The sequence below is a fragment of the Pteropus alecto genome, unplaced genomic scaffold (genome assembly GCF_000325575.1).
Source record: "Pteropus alecto unplaced genomic scaffold, ASM32557v1 scaffold88, whole genome shotgun sequence".
Taxonomy (NCBI): domain Eukaryota; kingdom Metazoa; phylum Chordata; class Mammalia; order Chiroptera; family Pteropodidae; genus Pteropus; species Pteropus alecto.
In genome coordinates this window covers 12,890,576-12,917,345 of record NW_006494611.1, presented here as the reverse complement: position 1 = coordinate 12,917,345, position 26,770 = coordinate 12,890,576, and the positions used below count along the sequence as shown (strand labels likewise).

Sequence of the window (26,770 nt, the reverse complement as noted above, 5' to 3'; positions counted from 1 at the left end):
ATTTAGCGTGGGGGCTGGGGCCATTTCGACTTTTAGAAGCACACAGATTCGCGGGTGAAAATGAATATGGACGTTGCACATGGTGAAAAAAAAATTACTAAAATAACTAAGATTTGAGTGGGAAGATTTTAAGTGAGAGAGAAAGTTTCATTCATCTGCTTGTCAAGTTAGAAGCAGGAAACAGAAAACTCCATTTAATATGGAGAACAATTAAAAATAGACTCCAGCCCCAGTCTCATCCGAGCTAATGCAAAGCGGAGGGAGGGACGAGAAACTATGAAGTAGGCAAGCAAGGAGTCAAGAAAAAGGAAAATTTGGTACAGAGTTTCGAGCTCTGAGCAAAATAATTAAACCTCCACTGTTCTCTGAAATGCAGAGGAAGAAGTCCTTTCTCCACTCAGAAACAGCTTGAAAACTTTACATTTCATACTGCCAAGACTTTTGCGAAGGGAAAGTTCTTTCTTCTATTTAATTCCGAAAAGAAAAACTTGGAATTTAGAATCATCTTCTGGAATTTTCAAGCAGAAGAATCAACATATACCATTATTACCTCACAGCACTTCTGCTTCACCTAAGATGCCCCTGCAGAGAAGGGAAGAACCAACAAGGAGCAGTGAGAGAAACTGTAGAAAAGAAATATGAAAAACCCTCAGCAGAGCTGTCTGGGGACATGTAGTGAAAGGGGCAAACAGCCACTCATGTCCCCAGAGACGCAGTGAATGGTCGCTGAAGGCAGTAACTGCTGGTGAGAATGAAGGCTGGTGAGTCACGAAGAAAAAGTTCCGTAGCCTCTGTTTTAGAGGTACAAAAACATGTTTTATATTTTAGAATATTTTTCATCTGCTTTGTTTTCTTTTTTTAAATTTTGGTGCTCAAAATTTTGCTTTCTAGAAAATTCATGATGTCAAAGAATGAAATGATTTAGGACTCTACTTAAAAGAGGCATTAGTGTACCTAGATTTTCCCAGCAAAGCTCTGACTGGAATTCTCATGAGGAGGAATTAGGGGCATGGCACAGACTTTTTCTTTTCTGTCTTTTCTTTCTTTTTGGTGCTGCCATCTGAAGACACTGTGAACACACCCAAGGTGTAGAACACGCATGACGCTAGCTTACTTATCCCAGATCAAGGGCCTGTCTGCCTGCTGTGGTCTACTTTGTGAGTCATGGAAGTAAACTGGGGCAGGTGGCCTTGGGGGAAAATGGGCTTTGTGAAAATTTCTGTGGAAAGGCAGAATTCTTGTCCCAGATGTCATAGAATAGCTAGGCTGACTCGTGAGCTGAGGGAGGAGCGCGCTGCCAAGCTCCTTTACCTCGATTATGCTGCAAGAGCACAATAGTAGGGTTGACAATCGTCGTGGAGGGGTAGGCAGAGGATGGCTTGCTAACTGGTGCAAAGGTTTGGGAATCAGTTCCAATACGAGATGAAGAAACTTCGTTTAGTTGAGGACTTGAATCCTGAAAAGAAAACAAACGTTATAACTGTCAATACCTGAAACCTAGAGTTAACACTTTTTAAAAAAGAAATTTAAAGCTTTACAAAACCTTAATTATAAAAAAAGAAATGTAATTAATGAGACATCATTAATTCTAATTATAGAAGCTTAATCTGGAATGCTTGTTCTCTTTGATGGCATTAGTAAGGGTAGAGAGGGAAAGTCTCATACATTATTTTCACCTGGTAATAATTGTGGATCAATCCGGTTACTGAAAAAGCAAATTCAAATCCAAGTAGAAAAACATGCAAAACTCATGCAATTCTAAATGCGATCCAAGAATGAAAGCTGGTTTAATTGGGAAAAATCAGGAAAGTTTAGTATACTTGTTTAAAGAAACATGAGAATGTGAGGACAAGAAGCCATCCACGGAAGGATAGGAAGAGTGAAGTACTGGTACTCCTGGAAAGCTGCTTTCATCATCCACTTCGCTGGACAACCTTACAAGCACTTGCTTCTGAAATTCGGATATTATCTTGTCTTACTGTGATGTCTTTTCACTCCAATATTGAATGACAAAGACCTCTCAAGTAAAGAATTGTGAAAATGCTGACTTTTAAGAACCTGAGAGTCTCTGCAAAAAAATACCAATAACATTACTACTAATATTATCATCTTCGCAATGGAATGCCAATCTTTTTAAAGACATGAAAATAAGACCACGAAATGTAGTGAAGATATGTAGGCAGTTTCCTCTATCGCACCTATACATTTTGCAATGTTTCTATTTTAGAATTCACAGACCCCAACGCCAGAATATCATTCTTAAAGGGTTTGAAGAACAAGACTTTGTTACTCTCTCAATAAAAGTATGGCTCAAGGCAATTCAGATGTTCCATCAGAGATCAATTGCTCTGTAAGTACCTGGAGGACAAGAGCCATGCCTCTGTCCCTCCTCCTGCCCCCACACTGTAGCACAACACCCTGCAGACAGAAGGTGCTCAGTAAATGCCACATGAATGAGAGGAGCTACCTAGCAACCTGCACTAGCAAAAGTGCAACAAAAGAGAGGATGAGTGTCAGGACTCGGGACAGCTCCTGACACACAGTAGGGGCGGCTTCCTTAAAACAGCGGCTTGGTCAGTTCAACTCTTCTGAAAGTGGCCCTAATGTTACAGCTGTTATTTATGAGCAGCAGCTCAGTTTAGTGAAGAAAACCTTTTCCCAGGACTTGAGAGGCACAATATGGTCTTTTACAAAGTGCTTCATCTCGATTTTTTCATTTGTAAAGTGGAAAACAATCACACTGTCCTAAGTTATTTCCAAAGTGATGTAATAAAGATAAATGACATATCAGTAAAAAACGCTGCCATAATAGCCCCAAGAAACACAAAAAGTCAGGCATACAGCTCTTTAAAGTACAAATTCCTCCTGTGACGTCTGGAAGGATCATGTGAACATTAAGCATTTTATAAATTTCACTCTGTGGCGCATGTCTGATTTCTGGAACTTTACAAAAAAATGGCTATTGACTAAAAGAACCTGAACCAATTAACGTGAATTTTCTCCTTTCCTCTTACTCTCAAATAGCTGCAGGTGGAGCAGATATCAACTTGTGGTTTGGCCGCCATCCACAGGGCATCTGCAATTCTTGAAAATTCTTAGTGGAGGCACCCAAGCAGTTTCCTTTTTCACCTCTTACTCAGTTACCTGAGGCCAAACCAGAAATAATCAGGCCAATTAAAATCCTCTTGGGAAGTCTATACCAGGCCGATTAGTCAAGGTTTGAGAAACTGAAAACACCATCCCAACTAACCTGTCCTGGTACACTGAAACAAACTCAATATGAAAGCCTAGATCTCCACAAATAATAAAATATAGGGTGCACGGCAAAACTACTCACTAGGTATACCTGCACACTAAAAATGAGACTTACTTTACATGCTTCCCTATGCCAAAGGGAAGAATACCTGTACCCTCTGAAACAACCAAGGCTTCTAATCCACCTATAAGTTGAGCTACTGTGAAGTGAGTGCATCATGGAACAATCTAGAATTTTCCTCCAACAGGGCTGAACTATAAAGTTCAAAGCTAGGGTATCCAAGCCCTTTGGCCGAATTTGGCAGAGTCCTGACCTAACTGCATTATGCTGGGAGATCTGAGAAGAGCTCCCAGCCCAGGACGTAGCCATTCCCAGCTTTGGTGTGTCTGATACATGACTATACATTCTCTTACAAGCCAAAAAAAAACCCATCTCCTTCCTGCCTTCTGCATGACTCACTTCAGTTTAATGAGTCATCTGAACCTGTTTTGTAGGCATACCTCTTTATGCAAAGGGGAGCGGGGTCAATGAATGTTTAGTTTCACCAGCCAGCTGCATGACCCTATATCTCAAAATGTGAGCCACAGACCCTCAACGTCAGAATCCCCCCAGGATGTGTGCTACCAAGTAGCCTGAGTCATAGGTCCCTTCCCAGACCCACTCAATCAGAACCTCTGCGAGTATACCTAGTGTTAGCAATTTACATGAGCTTCCCTGCTGCTCAGAAGATCCCATGTCCACTAAGCTTGAGAACTCATATGCCACTCAGATAAACCCTCTGGGAGCAGGGGCTGTGCCCGTTCAAGACTATACACACAGAATCTAGCAGAATGCCTAGGACATAGTAGGAACTCAATGAGTAATTGTTAATGAGCCAGTTACTTATTTTTGCGAAAACTCTGGCCCCCACTTGCCAAGGCAAGTCCTCAGCAAGGTAGCTAAGATTTATTGAGCACGCTCTCTGTGCCAAGCACAATAATCAAACTTTTACCTACTCAGGCCCCCTGTACCCCACAGCCCTGTATGTAGATCCATGTACCCCTATTTTACAGCTCACACTGAGCTGTAGTTCTTTCAGAGTCTGTCAATCCCTAGGGCTCCAGAGGAGACAGCAGACGGGGTACTTTGATTCAGCTTTACTCTAAAGCACTGAGGCTTTCCCACCTGTGATGGGGACCTGTCCCTCACAGGATGGGACCTGAGGTGTCAGGGTTCTTTAACTTCACGTGACCAGTGAGACACTGTTTTGCCACAAAAGCCTTGTGAGCCACTACTCAGGGGCCCCAACAATTTCCTCTCTTTTGAGGGTATAGTTCTAACATCCGTACAAGGCTTTTCTATCCATTTGCTCAATTAAACTCAATTCTGTGTTTTTGTTTTTTTTTTAACCTAGTCTCTGCCAAGCTGTATATAAAAGAGTTTACTTGCTAAGTCCACACAAGAGTGAATCTTCCTCCACTAGAATCTCCCTGTTCCACATAATTCTCCAGCTTTCCTCAGCCCTCAACACTGCATCTGCCTGGCCTGCGGCGAGTATAACCAGCCAAAAGCAAGGCCACAGGGGTTTTCTCTGAGGGAAGACAAAGTTCTTTCAGGAAGACGTGCATTCCGAACAGGACAGCGAGGAAGAGGGACGTGCGACTCGGGGACAGCTGCTAGAGACCGGCGGACACGCGGGAGGGAGGCATGCACGCCAGCGAGAGCAAACGGTTCCGGTCATCACACAAGCACAGCAGCAGCCAACACCTCCCTGGGAACTCAGTACTTCAGTGAGAAAGGGGTTTTCACTGCCGGGAGCAGAGACATTCAGGAAAGCCACGAGGAAGGGATTCCAGCAAGCTTACGGTACTTGACACGGCTCCCGTGAGGTCAGGCTCCAAGACTCTGTGGAGGCCCTCCGGTACCGGAGGGACCAGCGGAGGTGGTGGTGAGAAGGATGGTGGTGTCTGGCTAACGGGGGGGTGGGGGGCAGGAGCGCTGGCTGGCTGGCTGTGCTGGGGCCGCCTCTGCAGATGAGGGGGAATGAAATCATCTAGAGTCGGGAAGGTCAGAGGTGAGCCTGCAGGGGCGGTCGCCGGGATTGGGGGGCCAAGTGGCCCCAGAGATGCTGGAGGTCTGGCAGTGCCTTCTTGCCCTCTGTCAGCATTAACCAGGTAGAGAGGGACAACTATAACCTCAGGCTGGGCGGGGCTGGAGGAAGTGGCATCCTGTGGGAAATAAGGGGGTCGTTACGTAAAGGGGTATGGCAGGGAAGGAGGAATTCCACATTTAAACAGTTGACAGTAGACATGCAATGATGTACTCTGAGAACTATTTAATCAGTGCCCTTTCTTCGGAGTGCATGAGACAGTCAGTGCTAGCCAGTTGGCCTCCTGACACTCTATGACACAGAGGGAATCCCATCCAAGTTTACTTTCCATCCATCTATTTTTGAATCCTTTTAACACTTTGAGAGAAAGAGAGAGAAAACAGAACAGGCAGGCAGGCTGTGTTTAACCCCCAAAGCTGCTTGCAGAGGCTGAAAGCTTGGGTGTAAATACAATTTCTTTGGCACCTTGTTATAAAACAGAAACAGTCTATATCTCACCGTATCATTAGTCTACGTATTCCACGCTCTGGCATACTTACATATTTACAGAAAAGAGAGAGAGGGAGACAGAGGGCTGTGCTGACATATTTAGAGAGAAAAATTCGGGATTCGAGCTGCAGCAATATTAACAAGGAAAGGGGTAGGCAGCCCGGAAAACAAATGAGCTGCTCACGTGAGTTTCAAAAGAGACGGAGTAGAAGACACACAAACATTCCTAATTCCTTGCCTTGGCTGGATAACACGGCTGCAAAAGGTAAGGTTCTTTTCTCTTCCGTTTTTCGGGATCAGAGGTAACCGGGGGGCCTAGCACGGGTGGTCTCACTGCGTCTAGGAACGAAGGCCAAGTCCCCAGGGAAGGGCTCTCGCCACGGTTAACGGCATCTTTACGGGGGTCAAAGAATAGCTCGGGAGGGTGAGGAGGAGCAGAAGGTGGCTTTCCCGTGCCGGCTGTGCAGGAGACGATGCTGGGAGCCGGTGCCTGAGTGCCTTTGGCTGGGTCACGTGCAACACAAGAGAGGCTTTCTGATGCCACTGGGCAAATGTTATTGGATAAACAAGGTACATATAAGCTGCTGACCTTTTTACTCCCAACTGCCTCATGACGTGGGTTAGAGCTCACATTCCCACTATAAACTGTCTTGGTGGCTACACAGTGGTGCTGGGGTTGGGATGAAGCACTGGGGAACGTGGAACCCAGAAGCGAGAGCCCAGGGCACACCGCGTCTTTGAGAGCTGATCTGGCTGCCAGTGGGACAGGGACAGGCTGGGGTCGTGAGGGGTTCTGCTGGCTGGGGATGCTGGGTGGGACGTAAGGCTTTGGTGAGCTCTGGTAGAGCGAGTCCTTGTAGACGCTGCGGAGGGCAGGGGGCTGCCATGCAAAGCAATCCTCTTTAGGGAGAGGAGGGCGTGGGGGAGAGAGAACCTTTATTTTGAAAACACAATATCAAGACAGGGCAAAGAGAGAGAGGAGGGGAAACGGAAAGAAGGCCGACCGTTAGAAATGGCGCCGTAACACAATCTGAGGAAAAAAACAATTCTAGACATGTTCTTAAGCAAATCCTCAGCTGAGACTCCTCATGCTGGGTAAAAGCCACGGACTGAATCGTACTCACCTGGATTGGCAAGCTCGACTCTCCCTCACATCCCAGGGAGGTTTTGCTCAGCCCAGGAGAGGCCGCGTGCCAAGTAAATTCTGACACCAAACCTTGGTTGACCTTCTAGACCTCCTGACTGAAAATGGGGCCCAAGGGCTAAATGCCGGTGGAAGAAGCCCCCAAGACCCCACTTTCCTCATACTTCCTTTCCTCAGAGTTTTTTTCTCTTTAAGCCTTTGGCTTTAAAAGTTCACCGAAGCTCTCAAGTGTCTTTCGTTCTTTTCCCTTAGGAAAGGGAGAATTGGAAGAGCCATCCTTATTCATGCTCATAGGAGATATCTTAATCGAATCACTTGAGATTTAGCGCTCAGTTCCATAAGCACAACAAATTAAAGCTCACCAAGAAGAGAACACTAAGGACTTAGAATCCACATGTGCTCTTTTCTCAGAGGACACAATTTGATGGAACTAATTAATAGAAGGAAGACAGGCATGAGATTAAAAGCATGTAGTCTCCAGTTTTTGCGCACAGAGCAAAGGGACCAGGCAAAAGCACTTGATTGACCTATCAGATTGGACTGTGCCTGGTTTATCACACTCTAGCCTTTCCCACTCCCACTCAGCCCACCGCCTGGCACAGACAATCCTAGAGGGGTGTAATCAGCCTCAGGCTCCTAGCTTAAACCTAAAGCTCTGGTTACAGGTTCGGAGCTAGAAGCCTGTAGTTTGCATCTCACTCCCTCTCCTTCAACATGGCTCCTAGCTCGTCCTAGGGTTTCAGTGGGGCAGAGGGTCAGGAATGGGGTAAATCTCCAGACTGATCTGCATTTCAGTGAGAGCCATATGTCAACTTGTGGCTCCATTGGGAATTGCACAATAAGTTTATTTTCCTAGTGTTATGGCTGAATGTCTGTGTCTGCCAAAATTCATATGCTGAGCACCTAACCGCAAGTAACAATATTTAAAGGTGGGGCTTTTGGGAAGCAGTTAGAGTTAGATCAGGTCGTGAGGGTGAGCCCCATGATCGGATTGGTGTCTTTGTAAGAAAGGGGAGAGAACAGAGCTCTCTCTCTCTCTCCCACGTGAGGACATAGTGAGAAGACAGCCATCTACGAGCCAGGAAGAGAGCCCTAACCAGGAACCGAGTAGGCCAGCACCTTGATCGTGGACTTCTCGACCTTCAGAACTGTGAGAAACAAATGTCTGTTGTTTAAGCCACCCATCGATGATGTTTTGTTACAGCAGCCCAAGCTAAGGCACCTAGATGTTCTTCACTGGCCCCTATCTTTAAAGATAGCCCAATACTGGAAGAAAACCAGAACCTTCCTCCAAATGGCATGTGTGAGGTACGTTAGGGTTTGGTCAATCCCAGTAGATGGATTATGACCAAAATTGGGAGGGTGCAAGGGTGTGGGTCTGTTTTGAGGTTGCTTTTCATTTTATTTATATTTTTTGTGGCATGCAAGCAGCAAGAGGAAGGAATGTTAGCAAGGGTGAATAGGTGGGAAATAAAAAAGTTTTGAGTCTGGATCACTTCACAAATTCAGTTTCCAAGTTACGAATAACCTGGATGAAGAAGAAATTATTGGGGCATCCTAGGTTAACTATCTTTTTCACAGGGTGCCCATGACAGTGACAGTGACAGTGGAATGTGGCCATATGTACCAGCCAAAAATAAAAAATGAATAGCCCCTCTTCAGCAGTTTCCAGGAGCAAAATCTTCCAGAGTATTCACTTGGTTTCAGTGAATGCGCTGGAGGTTGGGGCATGTTTACAGACTAAACGATGCTCTCTAGAAACAAAACACCAGCCTATGTGCACAAAGGGACTAGGGGGAAGTTGATAATGGTTGTCGAGGAGGTAAGTAAAAGACAATTTGAATTAGGCTCAGATTTACTTTTACTTTGAGCTCGAGTGTCCTTCATGTGATTCCTTCCTGTCCAAAGATAGAAATCGATTTCAATGAGTTTTTAAACTTAATTTGGCTGTGGCCATATATGGTGCCACAGCTGCATTACATCAGACGCAAGCCTTCCCAGGCCTTTGACTCTATAAAGAGGACATTTCCCCAGAGTGTTGACAATGCATACAGAGCCAAAAGCCTTCCTGTCCTGAAGCTTCTTTTAGTCCTCAAGAAGGAGGTACACAGGCAAAGTCATTTTACATGGAAGGAATTGCTTTCTGTTTCATTGTAAACATTGCAGGAAACAGACCGTCTGCATGCTCCTCAGCAGGCTACTAATGACATTTCATTTCTCTTCTTAGAAAGTGAGGCAGTGAAAAAATGGGGCTGCTTGGAAGAATCTATATGTCTCTGGTTTATACAGTTCCATAAACTACCAATCCCCACCTCCACTGGGGACCACCATGATGATGTTGTCAACGAGAGGGCAGTCCTGGCCCCTTGTTACTGGGGGCGAGGTCCAGGCTGGTAGGAGGAAAGGCCACCTACGGGAACAACAGAAGACAGCCCCCTGCCCCATGAGTCTCCTGGACCCCAACTCAGTCCTTATGAGGAGATGCTAGGCCTGCAGGGGTCTGAGAGCTTTCGTCAGCTGAAACCAAGGCAGGGTAGACCCCAACCTACCCTGGCTTTGTGTCAGCCAGTGTATATTTATAGCTCGGTCAATGACTATATATAGCTTATAGCTCTGGCAATGGCTGTATAGACAAGAAGTCATTTTTGCATTCAGAAAATTTCAAGAGGTAATGCATGACTTAAAGTTGCTTGCACTTTGGATGGCCAATTTTACACTAAATAGATAGAAAAACCTCTACATGAGCAATTTACCAAGTTCCATTTAAGACGCCCCAGTAAAAAGAAAAATTTTAAGATAGTAAGACATAGGAAACTTGCTATTCACCCTTATTACAGGACGTTCACCCTTATTACAAGGCTCACCCTCGAGGACAATGATCTGAATACAACAGGAGTTCAATAAAGCTGTGATAAATAAATGCGTTTAAAGAAATTTTTATTTACTTCACATGCTTTTTAAATCATCTCTTTTGAAGAGCTGCTTAAGAAATCAAAAAGAATTAGAAAGTTACCCTTGAGCTAAGTCATTGATAGTGGAAAAGGATGTGCTTCGAATTCATCAGCACTGCTTCCTAACCCAGACAGAGCCAACTGTCTCCATTCTCGAGGCAGCTGAGAAGGAAACCTGTCTGCCCCAGCCAGCGCACTCATACACTGGGGAAGGTCTTAGGAACGGAAAACTATGGCAAGTCATTTACTGGACAACTGACCTTCCAAGTCCCCGTGTCTAAGGAGGAGGCCAGGCACCTGTGCAGCTCCTGGTCTAAGCAGTGGCCCCGTATGCGCATCGCTGTACTAAGGGAGGCAAAGCTGCAGAGGGGCAGAAAGGCTCAGTGGTGCTGCTCAGTACACACGGCCGACCGTTAAGTGCCAGCCCGAAGCCTGAGAAGACGTGTGTCTGCAGGGAGGAAGAAGACGTCATCTCTGACCCGGTTTCATTTCAGGGGCCAGTGCAATTTTATGTCCTCAGGAACAGGAACCAGAGAATCAGTGGAGAAGGGGGTGGGACCAGGAAGGCCGTGGAGAATTCCCAGATGCTCATGAGTTCGGGGAGCCCCTTCACAGAAGGCAGGCACAGGAAAGTGGATCATACTAGGAATGCGTTTCTGCAACGGATTTTGGGCTGCGCAGCTTCCTTTGAGAAAAAGAATGGCCCCTTTCCATGGATATGGCTCCTTTAAAGTAAAAACACTCTTCACGGACAGTCTGAATTAAAATAGGGGCTATTCCGTTCATGAGAATGCAAAGTAGCCACAGGGAGAAGAAGGAAGAAAGATCAGGAAAACAACCCAGGGGGAAAGACTTAAGCAAAATTATCCCTAATGCTAGCTGTACACCTCGAGGGATTTTCTTTTGCAGGGTAGAGCTAGGCGGTTTAAACCCCACTGTGTTGTCATTCCCACTTCCAGGGGTGTCTGTGCCTGGCTGCAGGATAAGGGTCTGGTCACAGCGACCTGATCTTAATCTATAAGGATAGAGTTGCTGGAACTCTTAGAGCCCCAAGTGCAGCAAATTAATGGAATAAACACAAGCGTGTATTCTTCTTGAATATTACACTCTAAAGAGTTTTTAACTAACAGGCTCAGAACTTTCCCCGATTATTCAAAGCTAAATGGATTCCGTTTCAGAACATTTCCAAATACAGTTCAAACCTAGAAAACATCGGGCCCATATTTCCAATGTGCACCCCATGCCTCTGCTTCCCTCGACCCCAGCTTCTCACGGACCCTGGTCCTTCCGGAGCCTTTCCAGAGCTGGCCAACAACGCGACCCTAAACCCAGTCCATTATCCATCTGAGCAAGCTGGAAGTCACAAATCAAAGCTAAAAGACTTAAAAACAGGCATCGTTTACCAGTCCGCGCCCCACCCTTGGGCACACGCCTACCTGGGGCTTGTCGGAAAGAAGGTTGGGATGCACACTTCTGTAGCCCTTGGCAGCGAGTGAAGAGGGCTGGGCGTTCCCATTGGCATCAGCATTGGAAGAAAGCCTCCACTCATCTGAGATGGAAAAAAAAAAAAAATCCCCTCACTCACAAGGAACAACACTCCCTGGTTCCCCACTAATTGAAGGGTTCCTGGAGGAAGGCAGGAAGAGAAAGAATGCAAGAGAAACCATACCTGCTGAGAAATTCTCTGACTCCAGAACTGTGTGGTGCAGAAAAGATAAAAACAAGGAAAAAAACGGGGAGGGGGTAGACAGAAATGGTTACATTTGCAGGAAACAAGTGTGCATTGCATAGAAGGATGAAAATCCAGTGCCCCGTTGCCTGACACAAAATGCCCTCAGTCACGCTGGCCTGATTACCATAGGAACCCACTCTAAACCATGATGTTCACGGGTGCTGACCTTTGAAAACACAAGGCTCACATTCACAGCAGTGAAGAAACAATTGTTCCTTGACATTCTTATTTTACAGACTGAAAGGCAATAGAACTCTACTGTCCAGTCCCTGCTCAGTAACTCTCATTCTCTTTCCTCAAGCTTGAATTGGGCTCAGAACGACCGCTTCATTAGCAGGCTGGGCTAATTAACAGACCAAGGAGAGGGGGACGTAGATAAGCACTTTTTCCGTGGCTGTGGGTGCTGGGTTACGGGGAAAACATGATTTAAGTGCAGAGGTATCTGCTGTGGTAAGGACTTTTTTTTCTTCTCGCCTGCTTTTCTTCTTTCTGTTAAATGAGCCACATAAACATTGCAAAATCTAATCACCTTTTCTGAGTTCTCCTCACACTATAAGGCACCTTTGTCTCCCTTCAGCTGGCCGTCACCCTGCGCTCCCAGCCACTGTCCGATGCATCTGAGACGTGAAGCCTCCTCTAACACGACTCACTAACACCACGAGGCAGCAGAGCACGATGGTTAAGAGCTTGGCTGGGAAGGCAGATGGACCTCAATTCAAATCCTGGCTCCACTACCTACAGGTTCTGTGACCCTGGGCAAGTTATAAGACTCAGTTTCCCCATGTGAAAAATGGAGATAACAATAATGCCTGCTTTATAAGGGTTGTTATAAGAATTAAATAATACAATGCATGAAAAATGCTTAGCACAGTGCCTGGCAGAGCTCAGAAAATGTCTGCTCTTATCATCGTCCACATCATCTCCCTATTCTCTATCCTCGGTCTAGCCCAGGGGTCGGGAAGCTTTGTTAATAAAGCGCCAGACAGTAAATAGTTTAGGCTTTGAGGGCCATGTGGTCTAAGTCACAACTATTCAACTCTTCCGTTGCAGCACAAGAGCAGACACAGATGATATGTAAATGAATGAGCATGGCTATGTCCCAAAACACCTTTATTTATGGACACAAATTTGAGATTCTTATAATTTTCATGTGGTATAGACTATTGTTCTTTTAATTTTTCTTTCGACTGTTTAAAAATATAAAAACCTGCTGAAAGATCCCAGGTGAAAGCCTAATATATATATATGTATATGTATATGTATATACATATACACACTAATATATATACATATACACACATGTACATACAGATATATACATACATATACGCACACCATTCATAGTTCATGGGCTATTTAAAAATAAACATAGGCCAGATCTGGCTATGGGTCATAGTTTGCCCAACCCCTGATCTAGCCAATCCCTTAACTCCCTTCCCTGGGTGCCTACTCTTGTATTACCCTATATAGAGATAAAGAGTGAATAATATTGCAGCTCTAACAGCCCATGTCTCAATTTCAGTGTGGTCCTCTCAAGGACTAGACGTGGGCCTTCCAGATGTCAAGCTGAGATTTACATTTATTGAACACCCTTCTGAGTGCCAGACACTATTAATCAGTTTTTGCACCTATTCAGTATTTAATTCAGTATACACAACCAGTCTGTAGGTAGATCCTCACTCTACTTCATGGATGAGGAACCAGAAAGGCCAGCCGACTTGCCCAAAGTCACACATCCAGGAAACGACAAAGCTGTCTGTCCAGATCTCCAGAATGAAGTATAGCTCTCTGTCCACCATCCACAGCCACCAACTCCACCATCAGCCACAGAGTAAAGTCTACATTCCAGAGTGGTAGTAGGAGCCAAAAACATGTCAGAGCAAAAAAAGGCGAGGCAGTTAGTGTAGCTGCATCAAAATCACAGGGAAGGAAGCTTTGTTAAAATAGACTGCTGGGTCCCATCCTCAGAGTTTCTAACTCAGTGAATGGGAGGAGAGATCTGAAAATTTACATTTCTAACATGGTCCCAGGGGATGCTAAGGCTGATGGTCCACAGCTCACACTTTGAGAACCACTGATATAAGGAATACTTAAAAACATCTTTATTCTGGAAAACTAACTGTATCCATTTTTGCGTATTTTTTCCCCTTAAGACAGAGTTTTTATAACGTGTTTCCACTGTATAATCCATTAGCAGGTTGCCTGTTACACTTTTACCCCTCTCATGGACAATTAGTTCATAGGGATTTGTCTTCTCTTCCCAACCAAATGAGTTGAGAAATTTACAGGACTTGAATTTTGCTCACATTACTGCAATGTACTGGCTTGTGTGACCAAGGGCAAGCTGTTAATCATGCTAAACTTCACTTTTCTCATCTATAAAATATAATTCTTACTCTATGTACACCTCTCAGGGTTGCTGAAGATCCAGCGATCAGGTGTGTGAAGTATCCTCAAAGTGACCATTTTTAACACACTCTGTTGCATCTATCCAGAACCTTGGCCCAGAGATTTCCTCACACCTGACAGGTCCTCAAACACCAGGTGACACATTGTGACAATAGTTCTCCCTCCTCCCCTGCACCTATCACATTTACTGTCCCATCTTCCTTTCTAAGTTGTTATTTCTAGTCCACCTTTGTCAAGTCATTCTATCAAACATATCACATTTACACCTATACTAAATATCGACAGGTTCTGAGTGAGGGGCTATCCAAGAAGGATGTGAGCTTTGTGCATGGATTTTGGGGTGCTTTATTTTGCCCCCTCTTGGATTGTCAGGTGACAGGACAAACACATGTGTTGTGGAAAACTGAGATGAGCCTGTCCCTCCAAAGCTCCAGGTAACATAAAGGGGCTATCACGTTGGTATCAGACTGCAGCAAATGACTCATTTGTGAAATGTGATATCTACCTTTTTTGAGTCATGAGGACCAAATGGAACTACCTGGCATAGAGTGTGTGCTTAGTAAACTCAGAATCCAAAACATAAGAAAAAAATTTTCCCCAGATATAGAAATAAATTAGAGTTGCCGACTTCTGACATTCTTTTGATAAATAGCTTCAAGAACATAATGTCCTGGAGGATCGACCCACTTTTTCTTCCCATTCCAAGTCATTAAAATGGTTCCCCTCCCCTGCCCCACGAAAGGCATCTTCCAAGACCTCTCTAAGCATTCTTCTCTTCCTTTTTAAGGAGAGCTGTTTCTCATGTTTTATCACCCTTCACCTGTTACCTCGTCTTTTGATCCTCAAAGGTTGGTAGCAGTCCAGGGCCATTATGTGCCTGAGCGCAGCATGTGAAATTTTATATACATAATCATCGATGATTAACTTTTGGTTAAGGAGACTGTCAAAATGCTTCTTTTAATAAATATTACCTCAGAGCTCCTGAGGGGGAAGAGGGCCTTGGAAAGTTGGATCTTAGCTCTGAAGAGACTGAGCTTTCCCAGGAGAAGGGTAATTTCTTTTACCTTATCTTTTCCTCCATCTGTTCTTTACAGACAATCTTTACTGGCCTGTGGCCACAGCCTCCTGATATTTTGTTGTACCTCATTCTGTGCTAATTTCATTCTGGTCTGTTCCAAAGTTGCTTTGCTGATCAGTTTTTGGGATCTTAGGATAACTTTCACTGAGTCTGAGCTGATGTGTTCTGGTAGAGTAGCCAAGAGATGAGAGATGTTAAAAGTGTTTAAAACTTTTTGTGTTTATTTTTTATTAGTGTTGCATGGTAAAGAACTTAACCTTACCCAACAAAAAGATGTCTGGTCTTTGCCCTCTGGCTTCTGGCCTTAATGTCTAAGCCCTTGGAATGTCATCCTGATAGCAGTATTTTTGTGCCACACCAATAACATGATTTAGGTGGGGGCTTTGAGCTCAGCACCCTGAGGGACTGGAAAGTGGTGTCAGCTACACGAGGAAAGTGGATAATGCCTATGTACTGGAGACCCAGTGACCATGACCATAACCATAACTATGAGTATAATAGCTTTCAATGAGTTCTTTGAGTCCTTCTAGCAAATTATCAAAGCTGAGGATGGTTTCGCGAATCCCCTAAACTTGGAGTTAGTGTCAGAAGTGAGGATGTTCTCTTGTGGGGACTTTTCCGTCCATTTTCTCAATGGGCCCTAATTCTCATATACGTGCTCATAAAAAGGATTCTGAGTTAATGGAGGTAGGAAGTGTCTTTAACAACTGCTTCAATGTTAATTTTCTCATGATACCTGTTTGCTACTGCCATTTCTGGAGAGCAAATGTGAGAATCAAACTAGAGGAAATGAGTTGACTACAGGCCCAAGAATCTTTACGTCCAAAGTTAACTTGGTCATCAAGAATCAGACAGGAAGGACTGGAGTCAACTGGCACAGAATTAACAAAATATAAAGATTGAACTTGATTTTGGCTTTTAAGTCAGACTACAGGGCTTGATGGTCTTCAGGCTGTACCAGACAGGAAGCCTGGTATCACATCCACCACCAGTTCAGACTCCCTGTCTCCTCTTAAGTAAAAAGACCCTGACCTGGGGACATGGGTGGAGTCACTCTGAACCAACAGGGCCAAAACCCAGACCTGGCCAAGCAATGCTGTCAGGAAGCAGGGATAAGGTAATGCCTCTCTCAGGGGCAGGGAGTTAACACTAAGACTACTACAATTCTTTCCAGATGGTTCTGATCCAGAGACCAAGGTCCACAGTCAGAGATTAGGAGGAAGCCATAGTCAGAGATTAGGAGGAAGCCACAAACAGGGATCCATACTCAAGCAACCACTGAGGGCAGGTGTCTGGATGGTGGCTTTAAACTGGGCAACTCGAAGGGCTCTCTCTGCCTGTCACTGCACCTCAGAGATTATCTCCATTCTCTCAATGTTCACTTGGATGCAGATGGCTCCCAAATCCACAGCTGGACTCCAAATTTCCAAATGCCTATTAGAAACCTCCTCCTGGAAGTCTTTATCTCACCCCCCCCAAAAAATCTCGACACATTAAAAAATGGAATTCAACATTCCTTCAGTTCCCTTCACCAATCCACCATCTCCATGAGTGCCGATTATTCTCCTGGTCAGCAGATTCCTACCTCCCCACGTTCCTTACACACACTGCACTGAGCCCCGCATTTCACTCTTCCAAATACACTTACCTTTGGCCTCTGCTCTTCATTTCCACTGCCAGCACCTGAGTCAAGGCCCTCTTGGCCTCTAACTGAAATAGTGCAAGTCTTTAAGGAACCTCTTGAGCTGCAGTAGCTAGAATAGTTACCATGAAAGAGCACCTGCTGTATGCCTGCGACTGTGCTAAAGGTTGGTTTGAAAGAGTTCACTGAAATCCCAACAACTTTAGTAAGATCATCCCCATTTTACAAATGAAGAAACTGAAACTCTCTAAGGTTGAGTGATTTGCCCACGTCACAAAGATAGTAAGGACTATGTGACTTGTGAACTAGACCATCTTTCACAGGATGAGAGAACTGGAATAAGGACTGGAAATAGGGGATACCTATGAAATGTGGGTGTCGAAGGGCCATTTAAGGAGATAAATCAGGACATAGGTGCTGGGCAGTAGTACAAGACTAGCGCTTCCAGCCTAGGCAAATGATCAGCAACTCGGGGACCTATAGGGTTGGAAGAAGGCGGTAAAGCCAGGAAGCAAGCCAGAGAGGGGGCAGACAGAAGCTGGGGGACAGAAGCTGGCCCAGGTGATAAGGGAGGGAGCTGGATGCTATCTGACATTGGCTATCTGTGAAGACACTGGGAGTAGGAAGCTTGCCGATCTTGGCAAGAGCCACTCACTTGGGCTCCCAGTCCAGGCCGGGCATGAATGTCTGCAAATACTGCTGAGAACTGTTTTCATGAGGCCGGTCAAGGCTCAGGGGCTCCTGGGCCCCAGGACAGGAGTGCAGACTGGTGTGGGCCAGCAAGTTCTCACTCCAGAGGCTCAGATACAGGGAGTAGGCAAAGATGACAGGAGGACTTGGGAGCCACAAGGACATAGCCACAGGCAAGAGCCAGCAGGATGCTGGACAATGAGCAGTAGGGTAAGAGGACAAGATCCCCAGTCCTGAAGGTCCCGTCTCTAGAGTCACATCCTTTTAACCTCACCCCCAGTGTTATCGAATTCCTGCCTATTGTCTACTCTTAATCAGTATGGGGATTTCCCTCCTCGACTCAAACCCAGCTACTCCCTTCCACCCAAACTTCCCTAATGTACAATCCTAAATTTATCTCCAGTGAATGGGATTCAATTTCTCAGGTAAATTTCCAAACTTCTCAAGGTCACAGAGCAATTTGGAACTAAAAAGGCTTGGAAACTATCTTGCTCAAGTCCCTCATACTTCATGTATACTTCAAAGATGTGACCTACCCACGGTCAGAAAGCTCGGTTGTGGACTAGAGGCTCACACCTGACTCTTTCATTGCAACAAATATCTTTTGTCCTCATCTAATGCACCCAGAATTACTCCTCCTTTTCCTCCTTTCTCCCCACTACTCATCACAATTCCCAGTGACTCATTTAGTGCCTGGCACAGAGATGATGCTAAATGAATTTCTGAATGAATGATTTGAATTCAGTGGTCTCAATTTACCAGGAGGAAAATAATCTAAGATTAATTTACGGTAAGGTGTGAATGGCTGATAGCTATCCCCTAATTCTTCAGAGCAGTTGCATTTTAAAACATAGTTTTCCACCCACATTAGGTGTTAGAAATTTATAAGATATAGAATTGTTTGGGAACTAGAGAGAGCCTCCTAAAGTGCCTCAAATCACTGCACAGTACGATAGTGAAAACCTACAGACGGTAGAGTAGCATTTGCATTCTGTAAGTGCCACACTGGGACCACCAGGGGGAGCTCCAGGCTCCGTCTCCTTTCATTCACCACTCTCATTCACCACCAGAGGAAGGGCCAGTCCATTGATACGGGTCATTCTATTGGGCTGTTGGGCTGTGGGATGGTTTTTCCTTTTAACTACTGTTTGAGATTTTCTCTTCTCCAAATGCCTTCTAGCTTAGGATCTGGATCTTCCCAATTAGGCCTGATGAGCCTGGATTAGACTTGTTTTAGGAAATAATTATTTTGCCTTCACTCCTTGGCACCCCTTTCCTGGAGATGGCAAACCACAGTGGAGCAAGTCAGATGTGGATTCAGAAATCTACTGGGTTCAGGAATCTAGGGCTACTTTTGACTTGTAGTGCTGGAGGTCACTCATGCACTTCCTGAGCCAACAGAGAAAGAAGCCTCCACATGGATCAATATGACTAGAATGGGGCCTGTGCTCAAACCCCACCTGGCCTCATCCTTGGGCATCTGCCTTGGCATCTGTTACTGGTAGCTGGGACAGGAAGAAGGCCAGTTCCCACGATGCTGGGCACTGACCATGTCCCTCCTACATAATTCCACCATACACAACACACTGTTCCCCCCACTGTATCAGAGTTTTCATGCCACACTTCCTATCCTCTTTGGTCCCAAGGGAGTGGTCATCACCCCAATTCCTTTCTCCGTTTATTTCCTTCCTTCAAGAAAGAAAACTCCCATCCCCTAGAGCAGTAGTTCTCATATGTGGTCCTTGGACCAGCAGCATCAGCACGGCCTGGGAACCTGTCAGAAACGCAAAACCTCAGACCCTACACCAGGCCCACAAATGGGAATCATAAATTCTAAAGCTCTGGCCTGGGCCCAAGAACTGGTCTTTTTACTCCAGGTGATTGTGGTGCAGCTCAAGCGTGAGAACCACTCACCACCCCACAGAGTGAAGAGGGGCTGCCCCACCCTGCACTGATTGTGCCTGTGGAACCTCACAGTCAGTGTCTCCCAACTCCCAGGACACCTAGGCTGTGGCATGAGCCCTCTCCAGAGAGCCCAAAATCATCACAATCAAAACCGTCTAATAGCTCATTCTGTGCCACCAGATGTGGTGCAAATCATTTTACATATTTCATCCTCACAATGATGCCACAAGGCAGGTGCAGTCATCGACCCCATTGTACAAACGAGATCACTAGGGTTGAGAGTAAATATCTCGTCCAAGGTTGCACAGCCAACAGGACTCGAACACAGATCTATCGGGTTCCAAAGTCACAGGCCTAAACCTCAACGCCATGCTCTAGACACCCAGGCTTCCTGAGTGATGGGGCAGGGTGGGGAGGTGGGCTTCAGACCAGCTTCTTTTGTCTCCCTTCACGCCTAGTGCACACTGGCCTCAGAACTGCTCTTTTGATCCCGTCCCCTCAGCGGCCAGGTCACCACCCCAATCCTGAGCCCTGCTGCACCTCTGCTTTCCTGGGAGCCAGGTCAGTCAGCTGCCTACACATCTCAGTCTCCCTCTGGCTTCTTCCCAGCCGCAGTCCTGCCTGGCCAGCCACAGCCAAGCTCTCAGAAGTGGGGATGGGCTTGGAGACACCTAACTGCTAGCCCATGTCACCATTCCCTCCCCATGCCCCTAAGCCATCTCTATCCTCACCAGTGCAGTCTGCAGAGCCACCAGCTCTGTAACAGGGTTTCTGCTCATCTGTTCCAGCAAAAGCTGAAATAAAGTGGTGGTTGCTGCTGTGCCCTTGCCTGAAGCAAGTGAGTACCTGTCAGGTGAGAGCACTGATCACTACCCATCACAGATGGGACAAGGAGCTGACTGTTGCAGGGCCCCCTGGGAGAATCAGGAGGCCGCTGATAAATCTACGCCTATCCCACATGGCTTTGAACACCTGCCCCCAGTCCCACGGGTAGCACACCTGGTTTGCTTTCATGCTGCAGGGTTTCCGGAGGGCTCACGGGGCTACTGCTTGGGGTTTCCTGGTAGGAGGACGATGCCCGGAGAGTCACGGCTCCCTTCCCAGTGCAGACTTTTGTAGGATCCATGTCTGAAAAGAAAAGACCCCAAAGAGAAGAATGAATCCAAGGCTCCCAAAGGATTAAGCAACAGTCAGATAGCAACTTGTTATAGCTGGGGAATGAGATGAACCTGGTGACAGCCACGCAGAGTCTTGTGTTCAATGAAAATTAATTGGTGGATGGCGCAGAGGGATGAATCACATTTTCAGAGTATTACCACGCACCATGAGGTTAGGTGAAAATGGAGGCAACAATGAGTTCTGAGTAAATGTAAGTTACAGTAGCAGCTGAAAACATTTCAGAATGAGAGCGTGTTGATTCCTTTAATGAAATGAAGTTTAGGTTGGTGACCAGTTAGTAAGGCAGAGTTCAAGAAAGAGTTTATGAAAGATTTCCCGAGCTTCCAGACCATCATTCTTATAATATATCAAGCTGGCAACAGCAAGAATTAGGTGGTTGCTCTGCAGAGAATCCCTGCTCCTTGCAATTGTCCAATGGCAAAAGGAAAAGAACATCAGCAAGTCAAGACCTCTGAAAAGATGAGACAGGGTATGCTGCCTGGGGAGAAAGGTAATGGGTGAGAGAGCCTCGTATGCCAAACTTAGTGAAGAAAACGTGCACCAAAGAAAATGACCAGAAACACTAAATCTCCATGAACAGTGTCCAGGGCACTGCCAGCTGGGCCGTCACTGAGTCCTGACTCTCCTACAGTTGCCAATGGCCTAATAACAGACCCAAGTCATCTTTCAAAATTCCATTGAGAAGGATTTCAAAATAGGCTTCAAAGGAGCTGGATGCTCATCCTCCAGGAAAATCAGTGACGGGAGGTGCAGACCACACAGTCCTAGGAGGCACCTGTGCTAAATGTCGCTTTCTGTACGACTAGGCTGAACTGAACTCCATGGTCATGTTTTTTTTTCAAATTGTTCACAGCACAGCCGGGACCGCTGACCTAAAATTGTCAAGCCTGGGATTATGAGGTAAAGTTGAAGATGGCCACTGGGCCGGATGTGAGCCCAGCCGTCCAACTCATCCCCATTCCTGTGCCAGGGCGGAGAGAAGCAAATCTCTTCTCTCTCCTCTCTCTCCCTCCTCCTTTCCACTCCAGCAGCCCTCTTTCCAACAACTCAGACAGAACACTCATTAGTTGGACAGAAGAGAACAGATTTGCCCCATCAGCACCTCTTCCACTGAAAGCAAAGCACAAAAACACAATGTATGGCAGAGTGGGCAGCGACCTCGGAGAGCATCTGACTTGTCCGACCCTATCAAGAGGATAAATGACTGATGTCACAAAACTATTGGGAAAACTGATTCATGGTCTTTTCAAAAGCAAACTGACAGATGCAGCCTGTCTATAGGTTCCTGGATGCACAGCCAGATCTGCCCAGCTCCTGAAAGCACCGTTGGGATAAAGTGCCACTTAGGCCTCAGGCGTCCTGTTTTGTACATTAGGAAGCTATGAGCCAGAGATGACATTTGAACTGTATCCCTCCTTGGAGAGGAGAAGGAGGAAGTGATCGCAAGTGAAGCTGGGGGTGGGGACGGAGTGCTCTGGGAAATGGCCCGGTGAGCATCACAGAGGTGCATCTAGGTTTGGCATCTAAGGCGGCTGCTCCAAGTTCAGCCCAATTCAGAGAGAAGTTCCCTGTGTGGTAACGTTCATTCTGAGGGACACTGGAGTTTGAAATAAAGTACTGGAAGCTGGAAACCTCTACGGAGAACCTAAGAAGTCTACGTACCTTAGACTCACACCAGGGTAAACTGTCCTTTTACCCTGGGTAAACTGCCTCTGAACTGTCCTTCTCCTGAAGAAGGAAGGAGCTAAGAACCTATCAGTTCATCCACAGACTGGCTGACTCACAGAAGTGTGCACGCACGCACACTCGCATGTGCACACACACTCGCATGTGCACACACACATGAACGCGCGCGCGCGCACACACACACACACACACACACACACGCACTCACGAAGAAAGGAAACCAACTAAGGAAGTGGGAGGGAATGGCTCCTAAACATGCAAGGATTAAGCGTCCAAGTCTCTGTTAGAAGGAAAGAAAGGAAAACCATGCATGATCTGCTAACAATTAAATAAAGGAAACCAACCCAAGGAGAGATACCTGGAGGGAGTACTAGGCCTGAAGAGTTTTTCACTGTCTTCACAGGAATTATTTTAACAGCGGAAATAGAGCGTGCACGTAAAGGGTCGGCAGTTGCTGAAAACACAAAAGGGTGAATGGTGCATCCAGAAAGAACATTTGGGAAACACTCGGGCAGTGGAGGAACTGGGCAGGGACAATAGGAGGAAGTAGCCCACACGGAAAGAACAATAGAAAGAGCAGTTGATGCAGTAATTTAAAATAACCTGCTTTCTCTCTTTAGAGGTCCCAGCCAAGCCAACAGAACCCACCCTCCAACCGTCACCCAAATGCAGTTGGTCAGTTTTCTGTGCCTCCTGCCACACCAGGAACTTGCCAAGCTTTACACAGATGCAGATGGCCTGGCAAATAAAGGAAGGGGAGGGTGATCAGGGTCCAAGGGGTTCCCAGGGAGAATGTTGGGGTGTCTGTGCTGCGGGGGAGGGCTCCGAGGGGGAGAGCTATGGCCCAGGCCCCAGATGAGTAGAAGAAAGAAAGGAACAAGGTCTTGATTCTCCTGGTTCTTTCAGCCATCACAGCTGCTTCCTCAAAGTTTAACTTTTGGGGACCTGTGCCTGTTCTGACAATCACAGCCATCTGACCTTGAGCAAATCAGAACCCCCATCTGTTGGGCAGCAGATGGTCCTGCTTAAACCCACCTTTTCCTGGGCAAGAGGTTGCCAAGTGTCCAAGTGCATGTTCAAGAGTCTGGGCAGCACTCAAGTGCACAGCCCAGGATCCTGACATGCAGCTGAGCTTTAAGAAAACTGAAATGCTGCCTGGGATGTGGCAAGGGCTGTGGTCCTCAAACCCTGGGTGGCCATTCTTATCTGTGCACAGGCTTCTCTGGGGCCCCTGCCTCCCAGATTCTTGAATTTCAATGGTGGGCATATCCCCAAACCCTCCTTCTAACACACCTGCCATGAGGCCTCCCCTCGCCCTGTCACTCTAATGGCAGCGAACTAAGAGATGGGAGTTCGTGTGCTATGGTGCCAGCGTCACTCCAATGGGCAACACCCAGAGGTCCTATGGCCCCAGATCCACGTAATAACTGGGGGGTAGGGCTGTTCAGGAAGCAAGAGGGTCATTGCTGAATCAGCGTCATGCTGGTGGATCTGTCAAAGGGACAGGAGGGAGAGAGGCACCTCAGCAACAGACGGTTCACCTTCCAGTCCTTCGTGCCGCTATTTCATGAAGCATATGGCCGTCAATAACTAAGTCGATAATGACAACACTGCATATATTAAGATACGAACATGCTTTCACAGCAATCCTATCGAAGGGCCACTGGGCAGGGAAGGAGAACAGGCCAGCAGCAAGACACCTGTGCCACAGAGGTGGCCACCCCAAACCAACCAGCCCCCCACTCCCCATCCCTGCTGCTCGCTCTGCCTTCCCTCTCTCTCTTCCTTCTGGCTTTACACTTGGCCTGGTCTCAAAAGGAATATCTGGCCTAAACCAGATGAAAATCACAAAGGCCAAACATGTCAAACTCTCTGAAATTATTCGAGAGATGGCACATTTTGACTTACATGCCCAATGATAGGACTTCTGCCCTCCCTCTTTGATATCTTAAAATTTAGTGGGATGGGCATGGAGAGAATCTCTGGAACCCAGAATCTGAAGCAGGAAAAATACTGCCAATCATTCGATTCTCTCATTCTTTAGATATGGGGACTCATATTCGTAAGACAAAGATGTCTGTCGGAGGCAAAACTGGGACTTACACCCACGTCTCATCTCTCCAACTCAAAAGCGACACGGGGAGCCCTGCTGCCTGTTATTTGGGCAGCCACACTGACATGTTCTGGATGACAGACTACAAGGCAGAAGGGACCTCAAAGATCATCTGATCCATCACTCATTTCATCCTTAAATTTTCTGTCCTGAAAATTTTTTAAACTGAAAATATGAGATGATGTGCATGAAACTAATGCCACTGAAATAATTTATTTCGGCAATTTATTCTCTTGCCTCAGGGGCAGGACTGTGAAGGTGAAATGCTGGGTAAGAGAGATTTCCGTTTGATAAATGCCACATGCACCAGGCATGAGGTATACCTCGGTCTGTGTATTTGATGTTATTTGAAACAGCCTGTGAGCTAGGGACAGTTTTTAGTATGTCACCTCACAGTGGGAAACAGCAGCCTCACACTCATGAGATGTAAGAACGTGTTCATCGTTTTAGAAAGTCAGCGTGGGAAACAGGTCTCCAGTTCACGGCCTGATTGGACTAGCAACCATTCCCACCAGGCAGGTGGTCCAGGCACGACATCCTCTGCTCCTTCTAGAAATACTTTCCATGACCTGTCAGGCTTCCCTTCAAGAGCCTTACCTTTGTCCTGCCCATCGCTGCCAGGTGCCAACCCGTTCACCACAGCTTTAGAAGCACCAACGTCACATTCTGAAAGGAAGAAAGAAAAAAAGCATAAGGCTAGTGATGAGGTCTCCCCAACATTTATTGAGTCCCACCTGGTGTGAGGTGCTGGGGACACACAAGCTTTCTTAAGTCTGGGGATGGGCCCCTTTGGGCGTCGTGGGAGAATTCTAAGAATTGTGTGTGGCTTGAACTAGGAGAGAAGGCAAACACTGTTTGGGAATGAAAATACGTGGTGGGTGATATAAATTCTCCTGCCTTCTGGCTATGACTTTGTTTCCAACGTATTTTAAAAATCTGCTTAATTTCCTCAAAATGGCATCTGCTGCCTGACAAAGCCTTATCTGCTCATTCAAAAGCCAGCTCAAAGGCATCCCTGCATATCCAGAGAGCTGTCACACAGCTGAAACCTCAGGCTTCTTGACAATTTCCTTTACCTCGCCCCACATCCCAGCATCATCAAAATCATGCTGTCCTTCCTGTGAAACATCTCTAGACACTGCCCCCCTCCTTCACATTCCACTGTCCCCAGCTGAGGCTCTTGTGTTATTGTCTCAAAGATGACATGGCTTCCCGACCACTCCCTGCCTCCATTCTGTCCCTTCTCTACTCCAACCACTGTCCTGCATCCTGAGAACACTGCCTAGACCCTTATTTAATCGCACCACTTCCTGGGTTAAAAGGCCCCAGGGCGCAGGACAGATGAAAACCAAACAGTACCATGCAATATGATTTTCAAAAATCCCTCTACTTTAAATATACTGTATTTTACCTGTATTGAAAATAAAAATATTGGGGTTTAGTCTAGGAATTCAATCGTTTATCGATATTATCATTTCCATGAGAAAAAAATGTATTCCAAGTTCCCCAAAATGTACAAATGACTCATTCAGTATATAATTTCTTAGTAAGTGGGATGACCTATATCTTGGCAGACCTGGTCATATTTAAATAAACAAACTGACCTTCTTGATAATTAAAAGCAAAGAAACAAGGCCCAGTATCCAGCAGCTACCTAGGGGACAAAGCCTGAGCAACTCACCCTGGACTGGAGGCTCTTCAGGCGCTGGTCCCGGCCCTATTCCAGCCGTGCTGCCTTCCCCAAACCTGCCATGCCCGCCACCTCACAACCCCTGAGCATGTCAGATACTTTCAGACCTTTCGGCCTCGTTCCTCCGAGGCTCTGGCAGAGAATCCCTTCTCCCTTTTTCTTACCTTGGGAAAATACTACTCATCCTCGAGACTCGCCTGGAATGTCACCTCCTCTGTGTCAGCAGTCACCTTTCTGAGTTCCGCTCAGCTGCAGACACTGAGACCCTCGCTGCCCACCTGCAGCCTAAGTCCCACCCAGTTCCCCATCCCAGAACTGCAGAGGCAGGAGGGAGAAGACAAGTGGGAAGGTAGGTGGGCACACCCTGCCACCTGGGGACAAGTGACTACTGTGCATGGAGCGATCCCCCGCCCGCCCTGCCCCCCAGCCTCGTCCCCAACAGCAAAGACCCAATCAAGCCACAAATATAATCATAAGAACTGTTTTTTAAAACATCTATTTGCCTGGATCTAAGGATCCATGCTAAGCATTCCACAATTAGCATCTCATTTTGTCTTTAAGACACAGGGCCCTGGAGCTAGGTGTTAGAAACTGCTGTTTTATAGATAAGAAATTTGGGGCCCAGAGAGGATGCCGGGCCTTCAGATCACTAAGCTGGGATTTGAACTCAGGTTTGCTCCATCCATAGCTCATCTTCTTCATCCCCAACTGGGAGAA

The 26,770-nt window shown here is 46.3% G+C and overlaps 1 protein-coding gene across 1 annotated transcript in view; it reads right to left on the bottom strand.

The window, feature by feature from the left end:
* The window catches only part of SORBS1 (sorbin and SH3 domain containing 1), a 156,157-nt gene that overhangs the window by 83,076 nt on the left and 46,311 nt on the right, over positions 1–26,770 (bottom strand). Inside the window, 6 exon segments of the mRNA XM_006925933.3 lie at positions 1,312–1,456; positions 5,101–5,463; positions 11,366–11,478; positions 20,358–20,513; positions 22,609–22,704; positions 24,961–25,029. Of these exon segments, the coding sequence (XP_006925995.1) occupies positions 1,312–1,456; positions 5,101–5,463; positions 11,366–11,478; positions 20,358–20,513; positions 22,609–22,704; positions 24,961–25,029 (942 nt within the window).